This window comes from Solea solea, chromosome 5, assembly GCF_958295425.1.
Source record: "Solea solea chromosome 5, fSolSol10.1, whole genome shotgun sequence".
Taxonomy (NCBI): Eukaryota; Metazoa; Chordata; class Actinopteri; order Pleuronectiformes; family Soleidae; genus Solea; species Solea solea.
The window spans coordinates 22,217,450-22,242,123 of record NC_081138.1 but is presented as its reverse complement, the minus strand read 5'-3'; the positions used below and the strand labels follow the sequence as shown (position 1 = coordinate 22,242,123).

The 24,674-nt window shown below is 42.6% G+C and overlaps 1 protein-coding gene across 4 annotated transcripts in view; it reads right to left on the bottom strand.

Moving 5' to 3' along the window:
- Positions 1–24,674, bottom strand: part of kif26ba (kinesin family member 26Ba) — an 84,509-nt gene that overhangs the window by 4,295 nt on the left and 55,540 nt on the right. Inside the window, exons 6-28 of one of the 4 annotated variants that reach the window (XM_058629793.1) lie at positions 23,522–23,737; positions 22,991–23,084; positions 18,154–18,299; positions 17,737–17,853; positions 17,100–17,286; positions 15,114–15,297; positions 12,783–12,954; positions 11,328–11,666; positions 11,094–11,252; positions 10,357–10,495; positions 9,898–10,159; positions 9,654–9,755; positions 9,440–9,567; positions 8,048–8,227; positions 7,824–7,898; positions 7,591–7,709; positions 6,879–7,503; positions 5,872–6,794; positions 5,367–5,599; positions 4,958–5,215; positions 4,649–4,863; positions 1,468–1,736; positions 438–588 (exon numbers count right to left, since the gene is read on the bottom strand). In XM_058629793.1, the coding sequence (XP_058485776.1) occupies positions 438–588; positions 1,468–1,736; positions 4,649–4,863; positions 4,958–5,215; positions 5,367–5,599; positions 5,872–6,794; positions 6,879–7,503; positions 7,591–7,709; positions 7,824–7,898; positions 8,048–8,227; positions 9,440–9,567; positions 9,654–9,755; positions 9,898–10,159; positions 10,357–10,495; positions 11,094–11,252; positions 11,328–11,666; positions 12,783–12,954; positions 15,114–15,297; positions 17,100–17,286; positions 17,737–17,853; positions 18,154–18,299; positions 22,991–23,084; positions 23,522–23,737 (5,293 nt within the window). Of the gene's footprint in view, positions 1–437; positions 589–1,467; positions 1,737–4,648; positions 4,864–4,957; positions 5,216–5,366; positions 5,600–5,871; positions 6,795–6,878; positions 7,504–7,590; positions 7,899–8,047; positions 8,228–9,439; positions 9,568–9,653; positions 9,756–9,897; positions 10,160–10,356; positions 10,496–11,093; positions 11,253–11,327; positions 11,667–12,782; positions 12,955–15,113; positions 15,298–17,099; positions 17,287–17,736; positions 17,854–18,153; positions 18,300–22,990; positions 23,085–23,521; positions 23,738–24,674 lie in introns of all 4 variants that reach the window. The other 3 variants (XM_058629790.1, XM_058629791.1, XM_058629792.1) reach the window with 3 other exon arrangements.

Genomic DNA, 24,674 nt, shown 5'->3' with positions numbered 1-24,674 from the left:
GTGAAATGTCCTGTGGTAAAATTACATCACTCCACCTACCCATGTAAAACTAATCCCATCCGAATAGTGCTATAGACCAGTGTTTCCCAACCCTGGTCCTCAGGGAACACTGCCCTGCATGTTTTAGATGTTGCCCTGCTCCAACACACCTGATTCAAATGATGAGCTCATCAGGTGTGTTACAAAACATGCAGGGCAGTGGGTCCCCAGGACCAGGATTGAAAATGCCTGCTATAGACAATATCTGGTCTCTTCATTGCCTTTATCGACATTAACTAAATTTAGAGATTAATGCCAGTCAAATCCAGGAGAGAACACCTGAGGAATGATTTTGAAAACAGTCTGACTACAATAGACAGAGAATGTTGTAGAACACGTGCGAACACACACACACACATACACACAAACACTTGCTTATGTGTCCGTGCCTCACTTACACTCAGTGGTCCATTTTTGTGGCTCGAGCATCAGGTACTGTTTGGTTTGCTCCAGTTCTTTCTTCAGACAGTGATACTTGGCTCTGACTTCATTGATTCTCTGCTGGCGATGCTCCAGCAGACGAAGCTTTGCACTCACAGACACCACCTCCTGACACACAGAGAGGGATAGAGGACAGACGGATCAGTGTTATTTATTCAGAGAGGTGTGTAGGGAAACATGTGTCCCTGTTTTAACAGCAGCCTGCTTAACATTCACACAGCTACAAAAATTCACATCACACCTCAACAACTCCCAGTGTGACCACCGCAGAGTACACTTGGACACTGAGCTGCTCCACTGGAGCAGTTGGGGGTTAAGTGGCTTCTTAAGGCTGCTGCAGGGAAAATCTATATTTCATGCTTTTCTCTCTCCTTTCCTCTCTAACACAGCGCACAATGCCCTCTCTCCTGAATTCATCAGGGTTTAAAAACCTGCACTATGCATTAATTTGCAGCCGCTTAATCAAGTCTGTATTATATTAGATCGCTGGAAGTAAAGGAACAGAGGGAAATAAGATGTAGATTTATTAAAAATGCTTACTATTCACACACTGAGCTCTAATGTTCATTTATAAATCCTTACTGTTGAGTGTTAAAACCTGTCGGTTTTTTCTTAAGTCTTTTAACTCTTTGGCGTATTCAGTTCAGCAGCTCAGATCCCTTACCCTCTGATGTCTCTTATCTTCTCCAGCTACCTCGAACAGAACACTTACTGCTTCTCACTGTGACTGCTACTCGTCCGATCCTACTTTATCTAACCCTTTATTGCTTTACTCTCTTGTTATATGCTTTTAATGTGCCAGCATAAACTTGGCCTAATGCTACTTGTTTGCTTTAATCCAGTTTGATGTGGGGCCATAAGGTCCTTTTTGGCTGGGGCCCCCAATATTTATGAAAACACCCCTGGTATTGCAAATCTTCCTGTGTTTGGCGCGTCAGTGTTTGAGGGTGGGTGAATTCGAATTAGTGGGCTATGAATCTGACTCACCTTGCTCCCTCCTTTGTCTCTCCTCTTCTGTAGTCGCTCAACATCATCTATCTCATAAACCTTGATCTCAAAGTTTTCAGTTGTTGCTGTGGTGCTGCGGAGGTTTGAGGAACCTGGGGGTCCCAGAGGTCCATCTACCCAGCATGCGCCAGGGCTGGAGGAGGAGGAGGAAGAAGAAGTGATGGCCTGTTTTGAGGAACGATGAGAGGCGGAGGAGGAGGAGGAGGAGTCCAAGGTCAGCGCTGGGATGAGACGACGACGCTGAAGGCCTGGAAAAACAAGTAAGGTAAAAAAAAAAGAAGTGATTTAAAGGTTATTTGTGCCAGATGAGCTGGTCTGAGTATTACACAAACTGCTGGGGCTTTCACACACAACCATTCTTTAGTGTTGACAGAGAATGTTAAAAGAAACAAAAAACAAAAGAGACACTATCCAGTGTGCGGCAGTTCTCTGGGTGAAAATGCCTTGTTGATGCCAGAGGTCAGAGGAAATCTGCCAGACTGGTTCAGAACGATACAGGCAACTACAAATAACCACTTGCTACAACCAAGGTATGCAGAAGATTGAACACACAACATGCAGATGGCCGACAGCAGCAGAAGACCACACCGGTTTATTAGGTTCACTCTTAGAAAGTGAGTTTGTGAACTGAAATTTAAAAAAAAATAAATAATGTGTCGGGGGACACTAGAATGCAAACCCATGCACACACTCACTTTACATAGAAATTAGGAACCATTCGAAAATGAATGTGAGTGTGATTCACAGCAAAGACAAGACGACAGCCGTGATTTTAACAAGGCAACGTGTGGCACAGAAAGGTCAAGCAGATATATTTGTAGTCCATTGCATAGTAGGAAGCAGCATATAAGACGGCAGAGAAAGACTGATAGTCTACAGGGAGGAGAAGGAGAATTGGGCAAAGGAGGTAGAAAATGTAGGAGTGACATCTGATAAAAGATGAGGACAGGTGGAGTCACGCGGGACAAATTGAGAGCTAGTGGATCTCATATAATGGGAATCAAACACAAAGACTCCACTGGAGATGTGATTAACTTTTCTCTCATATATCACACAGTGCTTCAATCTGTGACACATCTGTCCTCTCTTTCTCTCAAGGCACATACGCACCAAATTGTGTGTGCCCCATCAGCAGTATCATCTAGCGACAAATTACCCCCTGGTGACAAGAGGCAATAATTCGTAGCTTCCAGCTTAGACAGTGGATGTCCAAGCCAAGACTTCTGTTTTTTCTTTGCTATACACCATTTACAGTAAGAATCAAGGTTTATTTCAGATGCCACAACTACAATCGGAATTTCTCCACATTTAGCATTTCAGTTTTGATTAATCTCTGGGAACAAATAATTGATAAATTCAAAGGTTGATGTAATTTGGGCAAAATGTTCCATCTCCTTTATTCTTGACACCGAGTCTGTTGGTTTACATGACATCAGATAAAAACGAATTCAAGTTCAAGTGAAAAGTTACTAAAATAAATAGTAAAATATTCTCATTAACACACCCAGATAATGCGATTCAGAGTCAAAGAAAAAATGACTGCACGTGTACCTTCACTGACTCAAATGGCCTGCTAAAGCTGACCTGGGGGCCAAGTTCAAACACAGAAAAGAAAAGAAAAAAAGAAAAAGAAACCAGAACAGAAGAACAATGGTGCATTCCTCAGATAGCACTTCACCACATCCATTTACACCTAGTGTTAACACACGTCTCTGGTGTCCGTATCAAGATCCAATTGCTATCCAATCACAGCCAAGTATTACATTTCTAATGTAAATGGAACACACCACAAGACAACAGATAAAAACATGGAAAAAACCAACTACATGTATTAGACTAACTAGGAGACAGATTTTATGTTATGCCATGCTTAAAGAAAGTAAGATTTTAAAGTTTATGGATGTAGGAAGACCCCAAATGATGCTTCTAGCCTCCAGCTACACCAGAAACTGACTAGTATTGCGGATATCTCTTACACTAACGACCGTCAATTCAGCACACTGTATCATCTGTAAGACGCAGGCCTAAGTACAGGACACACTGCAGTGATGCCTGTCAACAGCTTTGCCTAAATTTAGGACCGAACTATTATGTCTATCTTTGACATACCTGTCATTACCTGTCTTCGCTTTCATGTACAGGAAACATTGGCAGCCCTGTCTCTCTCTGTCTATGTCTTAGTGTCTTTTGGGGATGGTTTAGCTTTGAGTGTCCTCTCAGGTGCAGGTTCAGTTGACTTTAAAGTAAAATGAGAATATATTCACATTTGTTACATCCTACAACCCCAGAGTTAAGGATTATTCCTGTGTAAATCAATAATGAGAGACCCATGAGAAAGAGCTGCCTCTGTCCGATCTGGTTTTATGCGCATATCCATCCTCTTTGTTAACCACTAGAGTGTAAATTGCAGACCACATTAGCAGGCTCTCTGTGTGGTGTTGTTATGAATATATATTCATTACACCCCTCACCAGCAGATTCCTTTCACCATTTCACAGATGGTTGGTCAGGGTCACCTTTCCTACCTGGCTCCTATGGCAAGCACAGCTTTCTTTCTTATTTCTCTCCCACCTGCCTATTATTACTTCACTGTGCTTTATCTCTTCTTGTCTTTCTATCATAGATACTTTCCAGTATTTTTTTGTCAAGGCTTTTAGAGTCTTCTGGTTGAACATTTTTTTGTTGCTGAGCTAGGGTTCAAGAAAATTAAATAAGGTAAACTCCTCGATTCATTCTTTGACAAAAATGCATTGTTTGGTCTGATTGAGTTTTGATAATTGTTGCTAATTTGGTGTTCAATTTGTGTTAAATAGCACCTGTTCTGATACGTTGAAAGGCAATGATTGAGGAAAATATGAACCTCAAAATGCACAATAAATGAACACCTTAAATGTAAAATGTAAAATATAATTAGGAATTAATTAATTATTTACTCAACAAACAAATGCATAAACAAATAAAACCAAATCAGGTCTAGCGTCTCTTCCTGATTGTTTCCAGATGTGCTTACACTGGATCGGAGCAAATATTTAAATCACAACACACAGAAAGGAGGTGTATAAGGTTTACTGTTTGAATTCTGATCAGTCAAAGATGTGGTGGATTGAAAATGTCATCATAGCAGTAATATAGATAATAGGTTCAAGAGTTTAACTGAGACCTGTGTTGCTCCTGCTCTTCTTGCTGCCTTTGGAGCTGCGTCTAGAGGAAGCAGTGGCTGTGCTGTGCTCACTGAGGGAGTCCTGAGCAGAGGAGGTGCTTCCTGTGTTCTCGCTGCTGTCTCTCAGCATGCTCTCATAGCCACTGCTGCCTCCACTGTGGTAAAACAAGGCTGTTTTCCCCATGGCTGGAGGGAGCTCGCCACTCAGTACACTGCTGTTGGAGCCAAAATGGGATCACATTTAATGGTATACACAAAATATGACATGTTTTTTTAATCTCACTTTCTTGGTCAGCTTGGAAGTCATACCTGTTATCGCTGGCATGGCCACTACTGCATTTGTGTGGTTTTCTGGGAGCTGTGATCTTGCTGTAGGGAGAAGGTAGTGTTTGGACCACGGCTGCTTTCTCATCGCCAAGGCCACCAGCACTACCACCACTGACACCACTGCCACCAGCACTACCGCCACTGACACCACTGCCACCACTGACACCACTGACACCACTGACAGCACTGACACCACTGCCACCACTGACACCACTACTTCCTGCTCCAGCAGCCCCTCCACTGAGAAATCAAGTAAAGAGGTGTCAGGATTCCTTACAAATTAAAATGACAAACATGAAATTGTGTTTACAAGGAAGAATCTTTTAACTTTTGTACCTTTATTTTAAATTGCCTTCAGTATTAAATGAAAGATTGTAAATTTGACACTAACCTTGATGCTCCAACTCCTCTTTCCTCTCCAGGATCTGTGCCTCCTCCCTGGGTATGACTCCTGGAACGGGAGCCTGCACTTCCCTGGAGGAGCTCTGAGATACGACCATTAACAGCCCTGAGAGGCAGCTTGGCTGACAGGCTTCCTCCACGACTGCGGCTCAGAGACTGGGTAGACCAGGATGCAGGAGAAGGTCCCTGCTGCTGCAGAGGAACCTGTACTGAGCCCTGGGGCTGAGGAAACAGAGGAATGACTTGTTTGATTGTTTGTCTGTAGGTAAGTAACATTACACAAACACTACCAAACCAATTTTCTCAAAACTCTGTATTTGCACTTTGTATGTTATTGGAGCATATCACTGGGGGGCTCATCACAAAACTCAGACCATATAGAATAACCAAATGGAGTGGAGTAGGTCACGTTGATGGTGCTAATTAGTAATTTTTAGAGAAGTTATAATGAGGGATGGTATGTTTGTTCAGAGTAAAATAAAAAAGAAGCTTACTTTTCCATTAGGAGGAAGGCTGGAACTGCGGCTGGTAGTTTGACTTAAAGACTTGGTAGAGAAGCTCAAGGTCTTGGTGCTGGAGGCAGACAAACTCCTGGCTTTGGGACTACTGGTCATCAGCAGCTTACTCACAGCTGAGATTTTTGACTGGCTGCTGGTTTTGGCTGGTGACTGTGGAGCGCTGCTTGAACCAGTACTGCAACTTAAACTGGAGTTGGGCGCGTTTGCAGTAGAAGAAGATACTGATCCAGCACGGGTGAGACTACGGCCAGTACGAGGCATGGTGCTGTCCCCCCTAACTCCTCCTCTCAGGCTCTCACCCCTCTCCAAGGAGAAGCAGTCATAGTGGTGGGAACTATTATGGGAACTGTGTACCCGACCTAACGAGTTGGTTCTGTTTGCAAGCTGTTCCAACTTGGCACTGAAAAGTCTACTGCTGTCTATGCCGGAGCCTCGTCTGGCAACACTTACAGAGCCACATACCCCTGCATCATCTGCTGAGCTGCCCATCAGTGACGCTCCATGACTGGGTTGATGGAGAGGGCTGGCTGCCCTGCTGCGCTGGTCAAGGCTAGACTTGCGTACCGGTGGCAGAGGGGGAATGCTACCCTTCTTGTGAGAGAAAAAGCCTTGTTTTCCAGTTGATCCCCGGCGGTCAAGAGTAGAGCGTGGACTGCAAGGAGTTGAGGTGGTGACGCCGAAATTACGGAACTCACTTCCATTATCTAAGCCATCATGTCTGTTGAGACGGTGCCAGCCACGGGGAAGACTAGCAGTGCGGTGGATCTCTGGGTTATATGTACTCAGATAGTCTCCCTGGGCAACAACAGTGACCATCTCACAACCATCCACCACTCTTTTAAAGGAATCTGGAGATGACATAGCCTCACCACCTGAACTTGAGCTGCCATGATCCACACCTGGTGACGATACAAGACAAAGTTTAAGACATTTAAAAACCGAGCCGTTTTTAATTTGAAATATATATCACTTCTGTTTCTCACCGTCTCTACAGAAGCTCTGGTGGTCTCCGGTCCCAGCTTTAATATTTTCATGCATAGGCTCTCTGAATCCCTCCTCCATGCCACGCTTCAACCAGGGGTCATCAAAGCTCATCTCACTGGAGAGTGAAGCTAAAAGTGATGCATTAACTTTGCTTGTATTTTTCATTAAGCTACTCTTGGTAGGTGACGTTAGAAGAGTTGGTTCTTGGATCATCATGTGTTTGACAGCCACACATGGATGAATGTTTTTTGTGGTTTTGAAAGAAGAAAGGTTACCAGGTCCTGTTAGAATTTGAATGTTAGTTTTAGCCATTGAGGGAGGCAGTTTCCTCAGCCTGTCTTTAGTGGCTTTATCAGCCCCATTCTCTTGCAGCACCACCTCTCCTTCCAGACTGCCTCTTCTTCGACAACCAGAGCTGTCATATCCACCCAGCCCCTCAATTTCAGAGCTGTGGCTGGCTTCAGAATCAGCTAGGGCTTCCCCTTGCTGGCTCTGAGATTGGCTGAAGCTGTGGAGCGACTGGTCAGCTTCACTGCCCATGCTCAGATCACTGACCCAGGAACCACAGTTAGACATCCCTGTGGATAAGGCTTCACCTTCTACCCGCAGTTTGGCCATTGCCACCTGCAATAAAGAGCAATATAATCATACAAAACATCTTCATACCAAATGATCTGACTGTAGATTAAACACCAAGTCTGTCACACTAACCTCTGCCATGGCGACAACCTCTGTAACCCCCGAAGTAACTGCCAGACCAGCAGGCAAAGAATAATTCCCCATAGCTCCATCCTCGGCGGCACCACTGATGACACTGATAGGCTGAGAGCCTGAAGCAAGGGCAGTGACTGAGTCACATTGGCTATTGAAACTGATGATGCTGGCCGGATGACAGCTCAGGCCACGTGTTTCCATGAGAGCAACAATATCAAGGTCCTCCTCACCTCCAGAGACCATAGTTAAAACCACTTCATCCTCTCTCAGTCCAGCTCTTTCTACAGATACTGCAGCTTCTAAGGCTGAAGAAAACAAAAGACTTGAGTCAGCTTGATTCTTATATTCTTGATTCTCATATTTGTCATCATAATTCTAAGGGATCCAGTGTCACTCTTTGTAACATTTTAATTTTACACCATTCCTTTCTTGTGTAAAAATAGCTGCATCTCACCATCTCTGTGAGGATCCATCGGTATAGGTGGTACGTCATCGTCACACAGCGTCTCAGCTGAGCCCAGACTGGCAGACAGAGACGGAGCTGGCTCTCGGACTTGTGGGCTCATGCCCACTGGAGATGTTCTGGACAGAATGGACTCTGTGGAGGAACGACCACTGTCTGCAGCCAAACTGTCTGCAGAATCAGAAACACACATTTGCCATATGATTTTGTTTCCAAGAGCAGAATACACAAAACCACTGGTACACTGATAAATTCAAGAGATTGGCATTTAAACTCTGTTTTTTGGTTTCTATGAAACTGCTATTAAAGCCGTAGTGCGTAGCTTTTATTATATATTAATGTCTGTTACATTCAAACTATTGACAGATGAGTTGACACAATGTCGATTAAGCCTATCAGCGCTACACATTTCTCTCTGTTTCTTGGTATAGCAGTGTTTTGTATACTTGTCTGTGGTGACATTCCCAGGCTGCACACTGAGTGATGTGTTTTACGTCACGACTGACGGAGGGAAGGGGAACGCATAACAGCTACACTAGTAAAGCAAGATAGCAAGACAGCAGCAAACGGTTGGAACACAGAGCTCGAGTTGTCCTTGCAGAAAGCTCTGCAGGCTCACTTGAGGAGTGGGATAAGTCTGATGTCACTGCCAGCTTCTGATGCCAGTAGTGTTTTGGGAACAGACATTGCACATTAGAGCGTCAAATAGAAATATTCTAAATGTATAAAATATTCTAAATATTTATATATATATATATATATGTATGTATGTAATTCAAAGTGTTTAAAAGGTGGTTGAACATCCAAAAGTGGTTTTGTCAGTCTCCCATCATGGACTACATTTCCCCAAGGCTGTAAACAGAGTTGAGAAGAGGTGCAAAAGTCTAGCTCTCTCTTAGATCATTTGATTGACATTATGCTGAAAGGTTATTATAGAATTATTGATCAATAGCAACAAAAAAGCACGTTGCCTACCCCAGCTTTTAGCGAAAAGCCAAATCTAGTTATTTGTTGTTGCAATTTAAGAGGTCTCTGTAAAGGTCACAAACACAATATGTCTATACACTATAAAACAAACACTGCGGGAAGCTACATGAGCAGCAATGAGTTGCGGTCAATATTCATGGCTTATCAGTATATTGCACCCGTACAGATGTGACGGACTAACACCAGCAATGGACTCATATTTGAAACACTACTTAGGCCCTTGAAGCAAATTTCGATGTGGGGAAAAAAAGAAAAGATGGAAAAATACAAATACATGTCAAATATTTAGAAGATTTTAAATTCCAAACATCATAAATATCAAAGGTGTATTTCAAGGTACCAGTATAAATACAATTCTTAAGCCCTGCCCCCCAAAAAAGGGAGAAAGATGCATACTATCAGAGGTCATGGCATCTGTGGGCTGTCCATCTTGAGCCAGAGTATGTGAGGACAGAGGGGGTGTTGTTGGCATCACGCCCTTCTGGGTGTACACTTTACACCGCTGGGATGGCGAGGATGGAGGCCTGAGGGGAAATACAAAAATACATGAGAAATCCATTCATTTGTGCTGTGTTTATTCATTATAAAGATGCCTTCCTGTGTACGATACCTGTAATCTGAGGTTTTGGTCAGACTGGCGATGCCAAGGCGTGGTGATCCAAGCGGTCGCGCCTTTCCGTCGGAATTACTGTTCACATTGAGATTCTCATGGCTGTGAAGAAGAAACCAAATAGGAAACTTGCCAATTAAAATCATATATATCTATATATGTATATATGTATATATATATATATATCAAAGATACAAAGTAAAAAGTGCTTTCTTCTGGGTCTACACCGTCAACTTGTCCTCACCTGTCATGTAGGTGGGAGCCTTTGACCCTGTGCAGTGGGTTGGTGGTGATGCTGCTGCTGTTTCCAGTCACACTCCAGGCGCTCGTGACTATGGAGGAGCCAGAAGTTTGAGTCAGGCTGTGGATCATCGTCTGTGCCAGCTCAGCCTCCTCCACCACCTCCTTGATGTCCTGCAGCTGCTGGTCATTGGTCCTCCTCTTGGAGGCTGGTGCTGAAGAGGTAAAGGAGAACTGCACAGCACCCTCTTCAGCAAGTGCAGAGCCTGAAGATGTGAAAACAAATCAGTGGAACAACCAAAAAGTGAGTTTTACAAATAATAATGACAGAAATATTGTTGAATCGAAGCATAATTACAGATAAATACAATGGAGGCATTGTAGCCAGTTTTGAGTGCCTGATACTGGAATGCAATATTAATATACAGCATATATACTGTAATGAACGCATACAATGATTTACCTGTTGTTTCTTCTGTATCTGACAAAGCAGCAGATACAGGAGCAGCGGGAACTGTGGTTGGCAAAGATGAAGAGAGACATGGCTCCTGTTTGGCAGCTTGTTTGTTTGCTGGAACCTCTTCAAAGGGGAACTTTGCCACCTAAGCAAAGGGACGTGATGATTAAAGTGATGTCAAGAAACAGTTAATTCCTCAAATGAAATTAATATTGTTAAATTGGACTGCTTTACTACATCCACAGGCATCTATTATTTTTAAAATATGATCATTAATTAATATTTTTTAACCAAATTCATATCCACAAAAGAGCAGTTCAGTTGTGTTGAGTTAGATACTAACAGTTCTAAACAATATCAGCGGTCACTCATCACCCAGCAGTTGTAAGAATTCAAGAGGACAGAGATGTGATTTGTGAGGCCACCATGACCCTCGGCCGACCAAAGCTAAACCTTTAATCTGTGAGTTCAAGTGAACATTTGTGCCAGATTTGCAAGGATTCTCTGAAGGTGTGTATAAAATGACACATTTACGATGGTGAGGTCACATGACCTTGGGCTCTGGCCACCAACATTTAATGGCTTCATCCTCTAAGTTTGTACCAAAATTTGAAGAAATTCCCTTCAAGGTGTTTCTGGGATTTTCACAAGAACAGGATGGATGGATGACCTGAATAAATACTGCCAGCAGCCACAGCTGTCGTCACAGCAAAGGCATAACAAGGAGAGAAAACTCCTATTACCTCTTCACTCCCATCGATGCAGTCTAGTCTCTCCTGCAGCTCTGCAAAAGTGTTGCACTTCAGGCACTCAGCTCCTTCCTCTGGGACTGGAGCCAGCGGCTGCCCGAGCAGAGACTGAGAGGGAGCACTGAGCTGTTCTTCCTGCTGACACTGCACCTGCTGGAGCAAGAATCACTCAGAGGTGAGTCATCTACAGTTTCTACGTTCTACATACTGATTGTTAATTGAACTTACCTTGTTCTGGGCTCCTGCTGCCGGACATTGACTTTGTGTGTGATGCTGCTCTGGTGTTTTCCCTCGAAGCAGGGCAGGAATAATGGGTACAATTTCCGGTGGTCCCTCGTTGTCTGTGAGCTCTCGGTCTGACACTGCAGCCCCGTTCGGGCCCACGTAGATCACCGTGTCACATGACTGTTCACTGCTCGAATACTCGTCCGGATCGCTGGACAGCCGCAGCAAGGGAAGATCAGAGTCGGTGTCATCGCGGTGATGGAAAGGACGCAGATGGGTCGGGCGTCGCATGCGGCCCTCTTCACAGGAGCTCTCTCCTCCGGAGGAGCTGGATGTGTACTGCTGCCGAGAGATGGAATGGCAGGGAGAGTGGGCGCACAGAGAAGAGTGGTGAGAGAGAAAATCTTCCCTTTTTTAGATTTGTGGAGCCTTTAATTGACAGTTCACTCTGGTTCCAAATGGGGAAGAGATACGAGAGGAAAAAAAACGATGATGATGATAATAATAATGTAGATCCTGGACTACCGTACACTAAACTTAAGTGACGCACCAGATTTAAACGAAGAACTCAGACTTAATTCAGTTTCAAGTAAATCACTTTGGTCAAATTGAATTATTAATTTTTCTATCACCGACTGACAAGAGGACATCTTTTGATTCAAGTTTTTCATAATTTGCTATCTTTATTTTTGAATGAACCCCTTCATCCCCGGCTGAACAACTATGAAACAAGTGAGCATGCCATAACATTACAACCAGTTATCTGTTTTAATGTTGTGTCTGATCAGTGTACACATTACTTAGAAATATTTTTTCACAAGAATTAACCAAGAATTTCTTTGCATCTTGTTTATTTGTGTGAAAGCCTCTATAACAACTCTATACGCTAAACTAAAGCTAATGAGATTATGTAAATTGTGGTTACCATGTTGTCAGTATCAGACATATCATTCAAACTTCCTGTCCGTTGCTTCCGTTAGAATGACCCTCCCTCCTCCCTCATCACCACTGTGCTTGGTGAGGACGAGGCACCGACACTCAGCCGTACCTCACAAGCAGAGTGTGGAGTTCTGGCTCTTGAGTGGACAGATTGTTGTGGAGTAGTGGAAAAGTTACCCCTAGATTTACTGAGGGACCCATGTCACTGAGCGAACACTCAAAATGTCTCAGCTTTAAGTACACTACTGAATATATGCATTTAATTTAACAGTTGTGAAAAGCTTTGCTCATACTACAACTTTTGTATTTGTATACATTCATGTGTATACGCAAACCACAACATCGAATCAGAGAATAGTTATGTAAATAGCCGACATGTACAAAGCCAGAGAGCGATGTGTTCACCTGTCTTAAAGTACAGTATATTACCAGTGACTGCAGCTGTATTTATGATGGATTTTTTTTACCCAAAGTTTCAATTTTATACAATTCAGAGAAAATATTTATATGACGACTTACCACAGTGACTTTAGTTTTCTTCTTTTTCATGCGAAGGACGCGCGAAGCAATCTGGATGGTGGAAAGGGTTTCTGAGAAATCTCTGGGTGAGGCAGAGATGTGAGCAATCATGGTGGTCCGGCAGTTCATGTTGCCTAGCGACTCTCTTAGCAACATGGTCAGCTTGCTGTCCCTGGTAACGCACATACACAGAGATGTGAGCACCAGAGACAGGATGGAGATGTACACAGTTTCAAACGTGGCAATAAAAAAACATAAATAAAATGAATGAAGTAACTGCCTTAGGAAAACGATAAAGAAAGAAATAGGAATGGACTGTGCAAAAGTCCAGCATAAAGATTATGTATAAACATAATCAATGGTAACTATTGATTATGTTTGACAAAGTATGTTGCTCTCTTATGGTTGCAAATCTGGTCTAAAGCTCTTAGAAGTCTTAAAAGAGACTTTAGATGTCAGTAACAGTAATCTAATATTGGAAGACGATCTATATTCCACAGAGATTATACTGTAACAGCAGATAGAAGAGGAAAAGTAGACTGTGTGTTTAATAAAAGACTTTCTCCTGGGTGGGCTACTGCAGCCATTCACACAGAGTGTGTGTGCATGTGTGAGTGTGTGCACCTGAGGCCTGCAGGCTGACAGTGAGTACAGCTCCTCTGTGGCTCAGTACCTCATGCTGCTGTCCCCCTTTTCTAAAAACACAGCCTGCAGGCACATCTCTCACACACACTTATATGTACATTCACATGCACACACACACACACACACACACACACGCAGACGCACACTCTTATCTTGACCCCCTCTTTCTCATCGCGCCTTTTCCCTCTCTTGTCGTCTTCTTCAGTTTTCTGCCCCAGGCTTCAACAAAACCCTTCACTCTTCCTCGCTTCCTGTCTGCCTCGCTTGCCGAGATTAATGAAGGTAAATTCATGACTCATGAAGTATTCATTTGCATGTTAATTCGAGTGCCGGGACACTGTTGAATTGGATCTTCCACTTCAGCCTGTGCTAGAATTATTAGACCACTTGTATTAAATCAAAGCTAAAATAAATGCAGTTGTTAAACCTTTAGGTGGATTGAGCAGATTCCCAAGAAGTTGGGTGCAGATATCAATCATGATTACAGGATGAATTAGTATGAATAGTAAGAAGATAACCAGCTTTGAGATTAATTATGACCATGAGATATTTGATTTAGATCAGTGGGGTAAAAAAGAAAAGAAAATGGGGAAAAAAGGAAGATATGAGACTGAGTTATTACAGTACACCTGTGGATTGTGGGTAGTGTAGCACTTCTCTTTGTCATTGTGAATAAAACATGTGTTTTCACTGTGCAATCTAGTGCGTTGACCTTGAATGGTTACAGTATTATGGCTGATAATCAAAATGGCTATTTAGAAAAGAAATGCAGTTTTCTTTTGTTGTCAGCACCACACTGCACCACTCTGTGGTCTCCTGTGCATTCAGGGCGTGTCCAAATAGTTGTAGACCTAATTGTTTATGAGGATTTCTGCTCCATCAAGATGGCAGATAGCAGGGAACCAGTGCGCCTTACACCTCATTCTGAGACTATCACACCCATGGGAGCCCAGATGGGCGCGAATGCATTTGCTAATGAACCATCACTCATTGATGGGAAAATAACACTGGCATCATCAGACACTTAAGACTAAGACACTACTGCAAATTCTGGTAAACTTATCCAAATGTCCTCACAGTCTGGCAATAGTTTTTTAAGTCACTAGTGCCAAACCAGAGACAGCTTTGGTGTTAGTTTGCAGGTTGTTTTGCAATGTAAATGCAAAAGCTGGTGATTAAATTAACCCAGCGACGAGTACAGAAGGGCACAGCCTTAAGGAGAGTGTCAGAGCAAGGAGGCAGGAGGAAAGACGAGAGGACAAAATAAATGGAGGAAAAAAGAGAACGAGGATATACTGCCGGGGCAGAGTAAATGTTGCCCCAAGTGTTAATATTTGCTATGTTACATGGATTTTTATTTCTTTTTCCCATTTTTACCATTTACTTTGTCTGTGTTATACCTCCTTCTCTCTCTCTCTCTCTCTCTTTGCTCTCATTGCCACTCATTAAACCAGCAAAATGAACGTGATGAATATGGAACAGCAGCTGTTGTTGTTTATAACATTATGTCTCCGAAACCTGAAGCAGCTTAAGAGATCTGTCTTGAGCTTTTTGTTCCTCCGCTGTGCCAGCTCCAAAACATCTTCTCCTCTCCTCTCCTCTCCTCTCCTCTCCTCTCCTCTCCTCACTCATACACCTGCGCGCACACACACACACACACACCCACACCCACACACACCACCTTACTTGTATGGGATGTGTTTGCTCCCGTTGACCAGGGCGAGGATTACATTGCCGAGGGCAGATAAAGAGAGGCACAGTGGGGCCGAGCTGTGCGGGGAGTTCTCCTTGGTCCTTTCATTTCCTCCAAACGCTTTGACATCACAGCTGCCCAGGTCCAGCAGGTGGAGACGACTGCGACCTCCAGACACTATGACAGTAAAGACAAAAAAAGACAGAGGATTGCAAACACTGTTTCAGGCTTTCGATAAATACAGAAGTTTACAATAACTGTTTGAAGCTGTTGCAGGCATAATTAGAAAAATAGTCGAGTATCATCATTATGCTTAATATCGAACACTCTTTCTGCTTTGGAGCACAGGCAGTGCTATTACCAATGCTGTAATAGCAACCTTCCCACTGTAGCTGCTTTGTAGAACAGCCTGAACAATCAGAGCGCCTTCTGTCTTTCTGAACTGTTCTGTGATTGGTCAAACTCTCCCGTCGCTAATTCTCTGTCAGAACACTAGGCCGAAATGTTTATTGATCAATAAACGCCAAAAACCTGTTGGTTTTAACTCAGGTGATCAATATAAACATCTGGTCGTGTCGTAAGAGGCAGTTTTCTGACTGTATTTCGCCTATGAGTCTATAATGTATATTGTATAATATATACTTTGCATTATATTTACCCCACAATATATAAAGTGCTTTTGTGAGTCAACTATGTGTTTTTCATTTAACATACTCACAGATTTGCTGGCAGCTCTCTCATTTCAGCAACACACACCTGTGGCTATTTATTCACACTCTGCTCAACTCACAACAGGCAACACGGCATCGTCATCACATCCAGCATTATATCCCATGGTGCTGTTGTTGCCATGGTTATTAGTGCATTAAAGTGCAAAGCAGCAAAATGCAAACCTTTATATCTTTGTAATATCTGCTACAGCACAATTGAAGCTGCCTCAGCTAAAGAACATTGTCAGATTGTTTCCTATGGGGACGTATTTGCTTACAGATTACATTTGTTCTTCACTGTACTGTACCGCCAGTGACGTTCACAAGAATTTGAAGCAAAATCCTTACTTGGGGGACAAAGCGTTAACAACAGTATCATTTATAGCTGCTATAGTCTGTAAACATTTAAATAAGTATCATCCTTTTGGTTCACACTATGTATTTCATGTCATTTTTAGTAGACAAGATCGTACTGTATTGTATGGCTGCAAAGTTTAATTTAACCCAGTATTTTACACTGGAATTACATATTACAGATAATATAATAAAACATAGGCATGTCAAATTCAGTTTTGCACAAAGCTGCAGCATAGTTGTTAACGGGGTAAAAATATCAAACTGATATTTATAGGTACCTAAGGTTATTATATCAGTATTGGCTTCCTGCCACAACCACAATTCAGATCTTAAACTTATCCAGTTCCTTAGAAATGAGGTTCTGCCTCATTAGGACCAGGTTTTGGTCTCTATAAGGAATACTGGCCAGAAAAGAGATAACAAGTACACACACACACACACACATGCTGTAACTATCAATACTGTTATTTTTGTCTACATCTGTTAGTGTCTCACTTCGTCAAACACAAATAAACCCACGCCGCTCTTTTATTATAACCTGGTTATTGACATAAACATGAGTGAACATGTGATTTGACTGTGAATTAATCAAAACACAGGATCAATACAGCGACTGTCAGTCTGTGATACGTACGCCTACAGTTCTGGCACGCGTTCTGGGGCTTAAGCTGTTTATCAATATTGACCATAAAGAATAGATTGCTCTGTTCACTGTTGTTTACATGCTTTGATTTACATGTAGTGAAGGCTTATATTAATAGAAGCAGCTTGTTTGTGTTTGCCTTTATCATGCAACAATGATCACAGCAGGCAATGTGGGATGCCATAACAACCACGTAGCATCAACAGCAGCAGAAATACAGAGGATGTCACTGTTGTTGTTGTGTTATTATTAAAGATAACTGTACTCACTCCCTCCTTTTCCCGTCTTTTCCATGCGATATTGGTATATGTGTAACGTAAACAGCATGTGTGAGTTCCTGTGTTCTTCTTCGCTGGTGTCTGGGTGTTGGCTGCTGTGGCGAGCGGCTATGGCGGCGTCTAGAAACCAGGCGGCCTTCTCCGGGGTTGGGGCGCGCAGTTCAGACTGGTTCTGGAGCTGAAACCAGGTGGAAATATAAAGGAAGCAGAGCAGAGAGAGAGAGAGATAGAGAGGTGCCGCAGGATATCATTAGTCATGAGATTATGTCAGATTAGTGAAGGATTACACAGATGTGCTTGTATCAGATCCTGTAATCCTATAAACATATAAAGGACCCGCCCTCCCCCCTCCACACACACACACACACACTCACATAGACTTTTTGTTGTTTGCATCCTCTTCATCATTGTGGATTATTTGGGAATCAGGTATTTTTTTTGCACCTTCATTTTGTAATTGTTTTTTCTTTGATTCTGACTAAGATGGGAGTACACAAGTTCATATGAACCAAATAGATAAATAAGTGAGCTGAAGTATTTCTTAACCTTGTATTTTCATAAACGCCTCATGCAGTTAAGGAAGCAAAACCAGCATGTGTGTGTGTGTGTGTATCAGTGTATACAGTACCTGCATGCCACAGATGGGGTCCTCACAGAGATACACTCCAGGTGACTGTCCATCCTGTAAGCTGCCTGTCGCCACTTCAGACAACAAGTCTTTTAGGTTCTCCTCTTTCCCCCAAACCTACACACACACACACATACATATATATAACAGCTTATATACTTTATTACCATTTAAATAAATCTATCAAATATAAGTGTACATGTCATGAGCCTTAAAACGTGAGTGCATAACTTGTTTCTGATAATTATTGCAAGTCTTCTTTGTTTCTGTTTAGCCATCATCAAGTTATCTGGGAAAAACAAAAACAAAGCTGCCATCTGCAGTCCCCAAAATACTACTCTGCTAGCATTACAGTCTCAGTATTCTCTTTGTTCCATCGTCTGTACAGTTTCTACACTTGGGTAACTGAACACTGACCTCGACTGCAGAGACACGGACAGAGAAGCGTGCTCCCGTTTTCTCCTTTCTCTCGTTGATGAGTTTAAACAACCAGGAGATGGCACAGGGGATTAAACCCAGAGTCTGAAGAGAGTCGTCACGGCCGATCATTGTGTAGGATTTACCTGTGTGAGACAGACAGGGAGTCAAAGATAAACAACAATACTGTAAACATCCACAAGAGCATCATCAGATATGTGTGTGTGATACCGTGAGCACGACATGCTTGCACATCAAGATCTGTCACACACACACACACACACACACACCTGCTCTGTTTGTCAGCCGTTGAAGATCAAACACACGGACACAAAGCCGTACTCAGAGTCACATGTAACAATCACACCGACACAAACACTTGAGCACAAACACAGGACATCAAAAGCGCGAGACTCCTGTGATGCAGGTGGAGAAATGTGTGTGATTAGTTCTGAAGTAGGGACAGAGAGGAGGTTGTCAGCTACACTATCATTTTACATTGTTGTCTCTCAGTGTTTCCTGGAGCATCTAGCCTTACTGTCAAAACAAAGGTACATTTCATGATGTATCCCAAACACATTGTAAAAGCAGAAGTGAAATAGAAAATAAAATACTCAACTCAAAAGGCTTGTGTGAAGGCAGACATAGTTTATAACACAATTATTACACTGTGTTCAAACCACTATCATGTCACCCACTGAAGCACGGAATTGTACACTTGAAACTAGTGGAGACAATATTTAAGGAAAGGAAAGGATCTTTATTTCCAGTATGCAACCGAAATTGCACAACAAAATTACAAAGTCAGATGGAGGGTTGAGCAGAGCCGATGTGACTGAGCGCACCGCTCTTTCACTGAAAGTGTCTATCACTGTGTTTTACGACAAGAGGAAACCCACGCAGACGCGGGAAGAACATGCAAACTCCACACAGAAACATCCCAGACTGGGAGTTAAACCCAACACCTTCTTGCTGTGAGGCAACAGTGCCAGCCAGTACCAGTGCTAATCACTTAAGCCACCGTATATGCCGCCATATTTGGATGGGAGGGTGGAAGTGAAAAAGAAACAATGGATCTTTATGGCTCTTCTTGTTAGAGCCATAGAAAATATAAGGCTAATGTTTACATTGTTTTGTGCCTAATTAGTTAATACCTATTTTGCTTTAATTTATAATAATTAATCATAACTGATATTTTGTTTTATCTTAATACAATTAATGTTTATTCAGTTAGATAAGGTTTATTATGCTCTTATTTTGTCCTGCTACCACAAACTGATACTGCCGTAAAGCACAGCTTATTGTAGTAAACTGCAGTAAATGAGCCATGTGGGCACCTGTCGGCATCTCTGCATTAATTAAGTTATCAGGACGGGAGCAACAATTTTCTGACCATAGCTGTCATTTAGGCATTAAAAAACTTACTTTTTTTTCTTCTGTCAATTAGTTGGAGGTGACAGACCTAATACCAAGGATTTTGCTTGACGACCTCGTTTCCTTCTTGGATTTTCTTTGGAGTTTATTGCCTCACGAAAAGCACAAGTACAGAAACTTTACGTCCTGCAAGAGCGGCAAATAGGTTGCCACCTCACTTCTGTCCACTGCTAGTCCCAAATGTCATCACCCACCCATGTCTGTGACAGTATACACAATATATTGAAATGGAATAGAATGAGGGATCAGTTACACGTGCATGGAATGCCAGATCAGTGCTACTGTGTACTGTAGTGACTAATCGTCAATTCTTACTGCGCTTCAATGCATGGATGTCCAGGCAAACTCAATCTTTGGTTTGAATAATCCCTTTATTCATCATCTGCATGTATTTTGTGAACATGCCAAGTATAGTGGTAGAAACCGTGCAATAATTTCCAAAGTTGACATCATTCCATACTGAATGAGACCCGAAACTCACGTCGAGTCACCCCCTGATGGCCATTCGAGATAATACAGGTTTGAGGCACTTCCACTTTGGCTTTATTTTCCAGACTCTGAGACTACATTATTATTTATACACAGTCTCAGGCCATGATTGTTCTACACAGAGCTGTATAATGCTGTAAGAGAACGGCTTAATGTGGTGATCAGTTATATTAAAACAACTAGCTAAAACAAACACAGGGTCATTTACTTTGATTTAGCGGTGGATTTTCTTTTGTGTAACAAATTAGATGGACTTCCTCAGTCATAATGTATATGATACCATTACCACAGAGCACTTTAACAACCTTTCTTACCCTTTTCGTGCCTCCACGCTGGTGTATGTGAAAGAGAGTCTTAAATCAAGCATCTTGGTGAGCACTACAGTGTTTCCTCCTCTACTTCAAGACTGACTAACAGTGCTACAGACAACAAAGCGGCATGTGTGTGGGAATGTGTGTGTGTGTCCATGTCTGTGTAGATGATGTATATTCCCAGTAATTGGCCTCATCAAGCAGAACTGCCAATGCTGTCAGAAAGAAGTGATGACGGGGAGAGAAGAAGGCCGCACAATATTGTGAGTTCAAAGAAGCACACACAAGCCTACACTCACACATATGTCATCAGAAAAAGATGATCCTTTCAAGGCCAATAACACAAAAACACAAGACACAGTGCAAAGCCAGACGACTCAATTACAGCCCCTGAAGTTCCTCTCTCTATTTTATTTAGACTTTTATTTAATTTTCCTTTTCAATGCAAATATTATCTTGTTAATCCTTAGTGTAAAAATGTGGATGTGTGAGTACAGGAGTCTGACTCTCATATACTGTATTGTACAGCGTGTGCCACACAGACAGACATGACTGCCTTTGCATTACTTTACAATAATATCATATTAAAATCAAAGGTAATGTCATAATACTGCGGCTAAATCCCAAAGAATTATCTCATCAGTTGCTATAACACAAAACTGAAAGCAATCTGCAGCATTACTATCACAGAAACACTGATTGAAAAGACAAATTGCTTTGATGGATTTTTCACTTATGTAATAGCGATGGCAGTGTCAACCGCAGACTTACATCATCAGACGCATTCAAACAGTGATAATCTGTTCGGAGTACAAGGCTGGTGGCTGCAGTCTGAAGGAATCATGAGACACTTGGTCTTTTTCAATGTGTCAATATTTGACAGCTGAGTGAAAACATGTGAACATGGTGTTTACATCCAGTATCAGGTGGCACAGAATGATGCTGAGGTGGTGAGGACTGGTGCTTTACAGCAAGACGGTTCAAATGTGTGGGTTTTCTGTAGGTAATCCAGCCTTCTACAGGCTGAATAATGCAGATTGGGGTTAGGGTTAATTGGAGACACTAAACTGACCATATGTGTGAACGTGTGTTTGAATGGTTGATTGTTTCTATATGACGCACTTTATTGCCTCCTTAGATGAAAGCTGAAAACTGACTATAATACATTTGTCTGACAACTCATGTTTCTTGCTTCATAAAACCCAGTTGCCACCATTTTAGTAATAATAATAATAATAATACTGATAATAATAATTATTATTATTATTGTTATTATAATTATAATTATTATTTTTTATATTGTTGTTATTATTATATCAAATTGCACCAGACCTGTTTCATGCACTTTTTTGGAACTTTGGCTTCCCAAATCTAAAAGGTTAATCTCTGGGTCTATTTGAATATGTGTGCGAAATTTGAAAGGTTTCTCTCAAGGCTTTCTTATGAACATATGGCACAAAGTTTTTGCGAGACCAGAGCAATCTAATAAATCCATCCTTGCCTATGTCAGCTGGGATTGGCACCAGTGTCCCCCTCAACCCTCATGTGGAGGATAAAGTGGTAGAAGATGAGTGAGTTTGAGTCAACATTAGTGCCGAAACATTTATGAGACATCATGTTCAGAAGAAGGTCACACATTGGAGCAGTGGCTGGTATTGTTGCCCCACCACAAGAAGGTCACCAGTTTGACCAATGGCCTTTCTGTGTGGAGTCTGCATGTTCTCCATGTGTGCACACCTGTGAGTGTGTCGTCTCCAGGTACTCTGGCTTCTTCCCACAGTCCAAAAACATGACAATTTGACACTCTACATTGACTGTAGGTGTGAATGTCTCTCTTTATCATCTCTGTATGTTGGCCCTGTGTTGGACTGGCGACCTGTGCAGGATGTACCCTGCCTTTCACCCTATGACAGCTGGGATTGGCTCGAGCCAGTGTTGTGGAGGATAAAGCGGTAGACAATGAGTGTTCAGGAGAACGGGATGGAGGGAGAAACCTACAAGCCAAAAACACAGCTATCACGGTGGCATAAAAATACAGACTTTAACTGTCTACAGCCTCATGAGAGAGACCAAAACTAATGTGCATTTCAAAAATATTTACTTTTACTACAGATTTGGCAAAGGGGACCATTCCCTGCAGTATAACACAGTGGTTTACATAACACTTAATTATTGATCCAGTAGAAACAGCACTTTCTGCTGAAATGTGAGAAGCAAGATACTTCAACTGGAAGTCTAAAGATCATCACCTGAGAGGTGATGTCTGAATGTACAGGGATAAACACAACAGGGGTAGACCCACGGTGGAAGACCGTGTGTCTCATGTGTCTGAGTTCAGACCTGGTCCTGACCCTTTGTTAAAACAGCGTCTTCAAAACCTCAGAAGGATTAAAGACCCACAAACACAGACTGAGAATGCTTTCGGGCTCCAGCGGACACTAATCCTCCTCTTTCTCTCCCCGATAGATGAGGGCCAGTGGAGAGACGGCCAAGTGAAAGGCGGACACGCTGGTGCTCAGACATACACACTACAGATGATACACATGCTGCACATGCTCGGATTTTGTAGCATGTGTGTGTGCGAGTGTGTGTGTGAGTGTTACCCAGCTTGGAGTGTCCAAAGCAGAAGACACAGCCATCTGCTCCATTCACCACCGACTGAATCACCTCGGCAACCGTTCCCGCACACACTTCCGCCTAGCAACAGGCAGAGAGCGAGAGAAGAGAAGAGAAGAGAAGAGGGGTGTAGCAAGATGGTTAATAAACAGCTACACGTGGCCCATGTGAGAACTTGTGCTGTTTTCATCTTTTAATATTGATTTTTACTATGTTTGGTAATATAACGAGATATGATTTTTATTTTTTGATTGAACTGTTGACATATTGAGCATTTAACTCTAAAACTGGGAATTCATAGAAAGCTTTTGGATTTTTAAACACATCTGCGAAAATGAAAAATGATCAAGTTCTGATTGGGAAGTTTTGTGTGCAAGTAGCAAAACTGGAAAATCAGGCTGAAAATGTAGTGTGAACCAGGCCTAAAGAATATAGACATGACATTAAGATAATGCTTTTATTGCACAGCTTTGTCAAAACCACATCCACGTCCTTAAAGTCACAATGTTTTCTCTCACCTGTGATGCATCAGGAGGGAATGCAGCATCAAACGTGAACATCTTTGGAGGCACCTGATTGGCTCCCGCCCTCTTCTGGGACGCAGGGCCTGGTGTCTGATTGGCTGAAGGGTCCATGATGGTGATCTGTTTCTTCCTGGGGTCCACTTTGAGGAAGGAGCTGGACTCTGCTGCATCCGAGTGAGACACTGGACACACGCGCACCATCACCTTCACCTGAGGGTAAGAGGGCAGATGATTTGATTTCAGAAACCGGTGACAGTAAGCAATCGACACGCACGGGACACTGGAGCGCGCCTCAGGATGACAGTGTTATCCTGTATGTGAGAACACACGTGTCCTCAAAAGTCAAGGGTAATTACCTGGCACTTGTCTGGTGGATAATGACTGAGTGAGCTCTGAGTGAGCTCACAGCAGGAAAAGCTCCAGATAACTCAAACCCACAGCGAACGAGTGATCGAGCGAGGGTGTTTCCCTAATGCGCGTGTTTAAACCAGGATGTTCCCCGTCATTCTACTGCTTTTGTGAACGCGAGCAATCCATCGCTGCTATTGACATGTGTAAACGACAAACGCCAGATAATGCCTGGATCCAATTTTCCAAACATTTTCCAGAGCTGGTGTTATTGACGATTTATTTAAGTGTTAAACACCTCATGAGAGTGCCAACTATTTCACATTAGTGACAGAAGTGAGCATGTTGATTCTTTTGTCAGGGTGCTGACCTTTCCGGGGCATATTCAGGCTCTCATGGCCCTTAAAGAATAAGGGGTATGGGATGGATAGATAGATGGATGAATAGAAGCTCCTGGAGGGCATTTCAACTTACAGTATCTGCACTTACGATGCAGCAAAACTCCCCAAGAGCCACAACAGGCAGGTTTTTTTTACATCTCATACAAGCATGTACATGCTTTCCCTTTCTCGCCACCTTATTCACTCAAAGTGCTTTTTCCCTCCTACCTTTACTCATCACTCTTTGGTTATCTGTTTCTCCCCTGATCCTAAATCCCTTTCTTTCCTCCCCTTTACCACCCTCCCTGCCTTTGGCTCACTGCTGCACATCAAAAGCCTGAAACGCAGGAAACCCTTCTCCGCCCTCTCTCCTCTTGCGATTCCTTTCTTCCCACTCCTGTCACAAAGTGTTAGCAGCC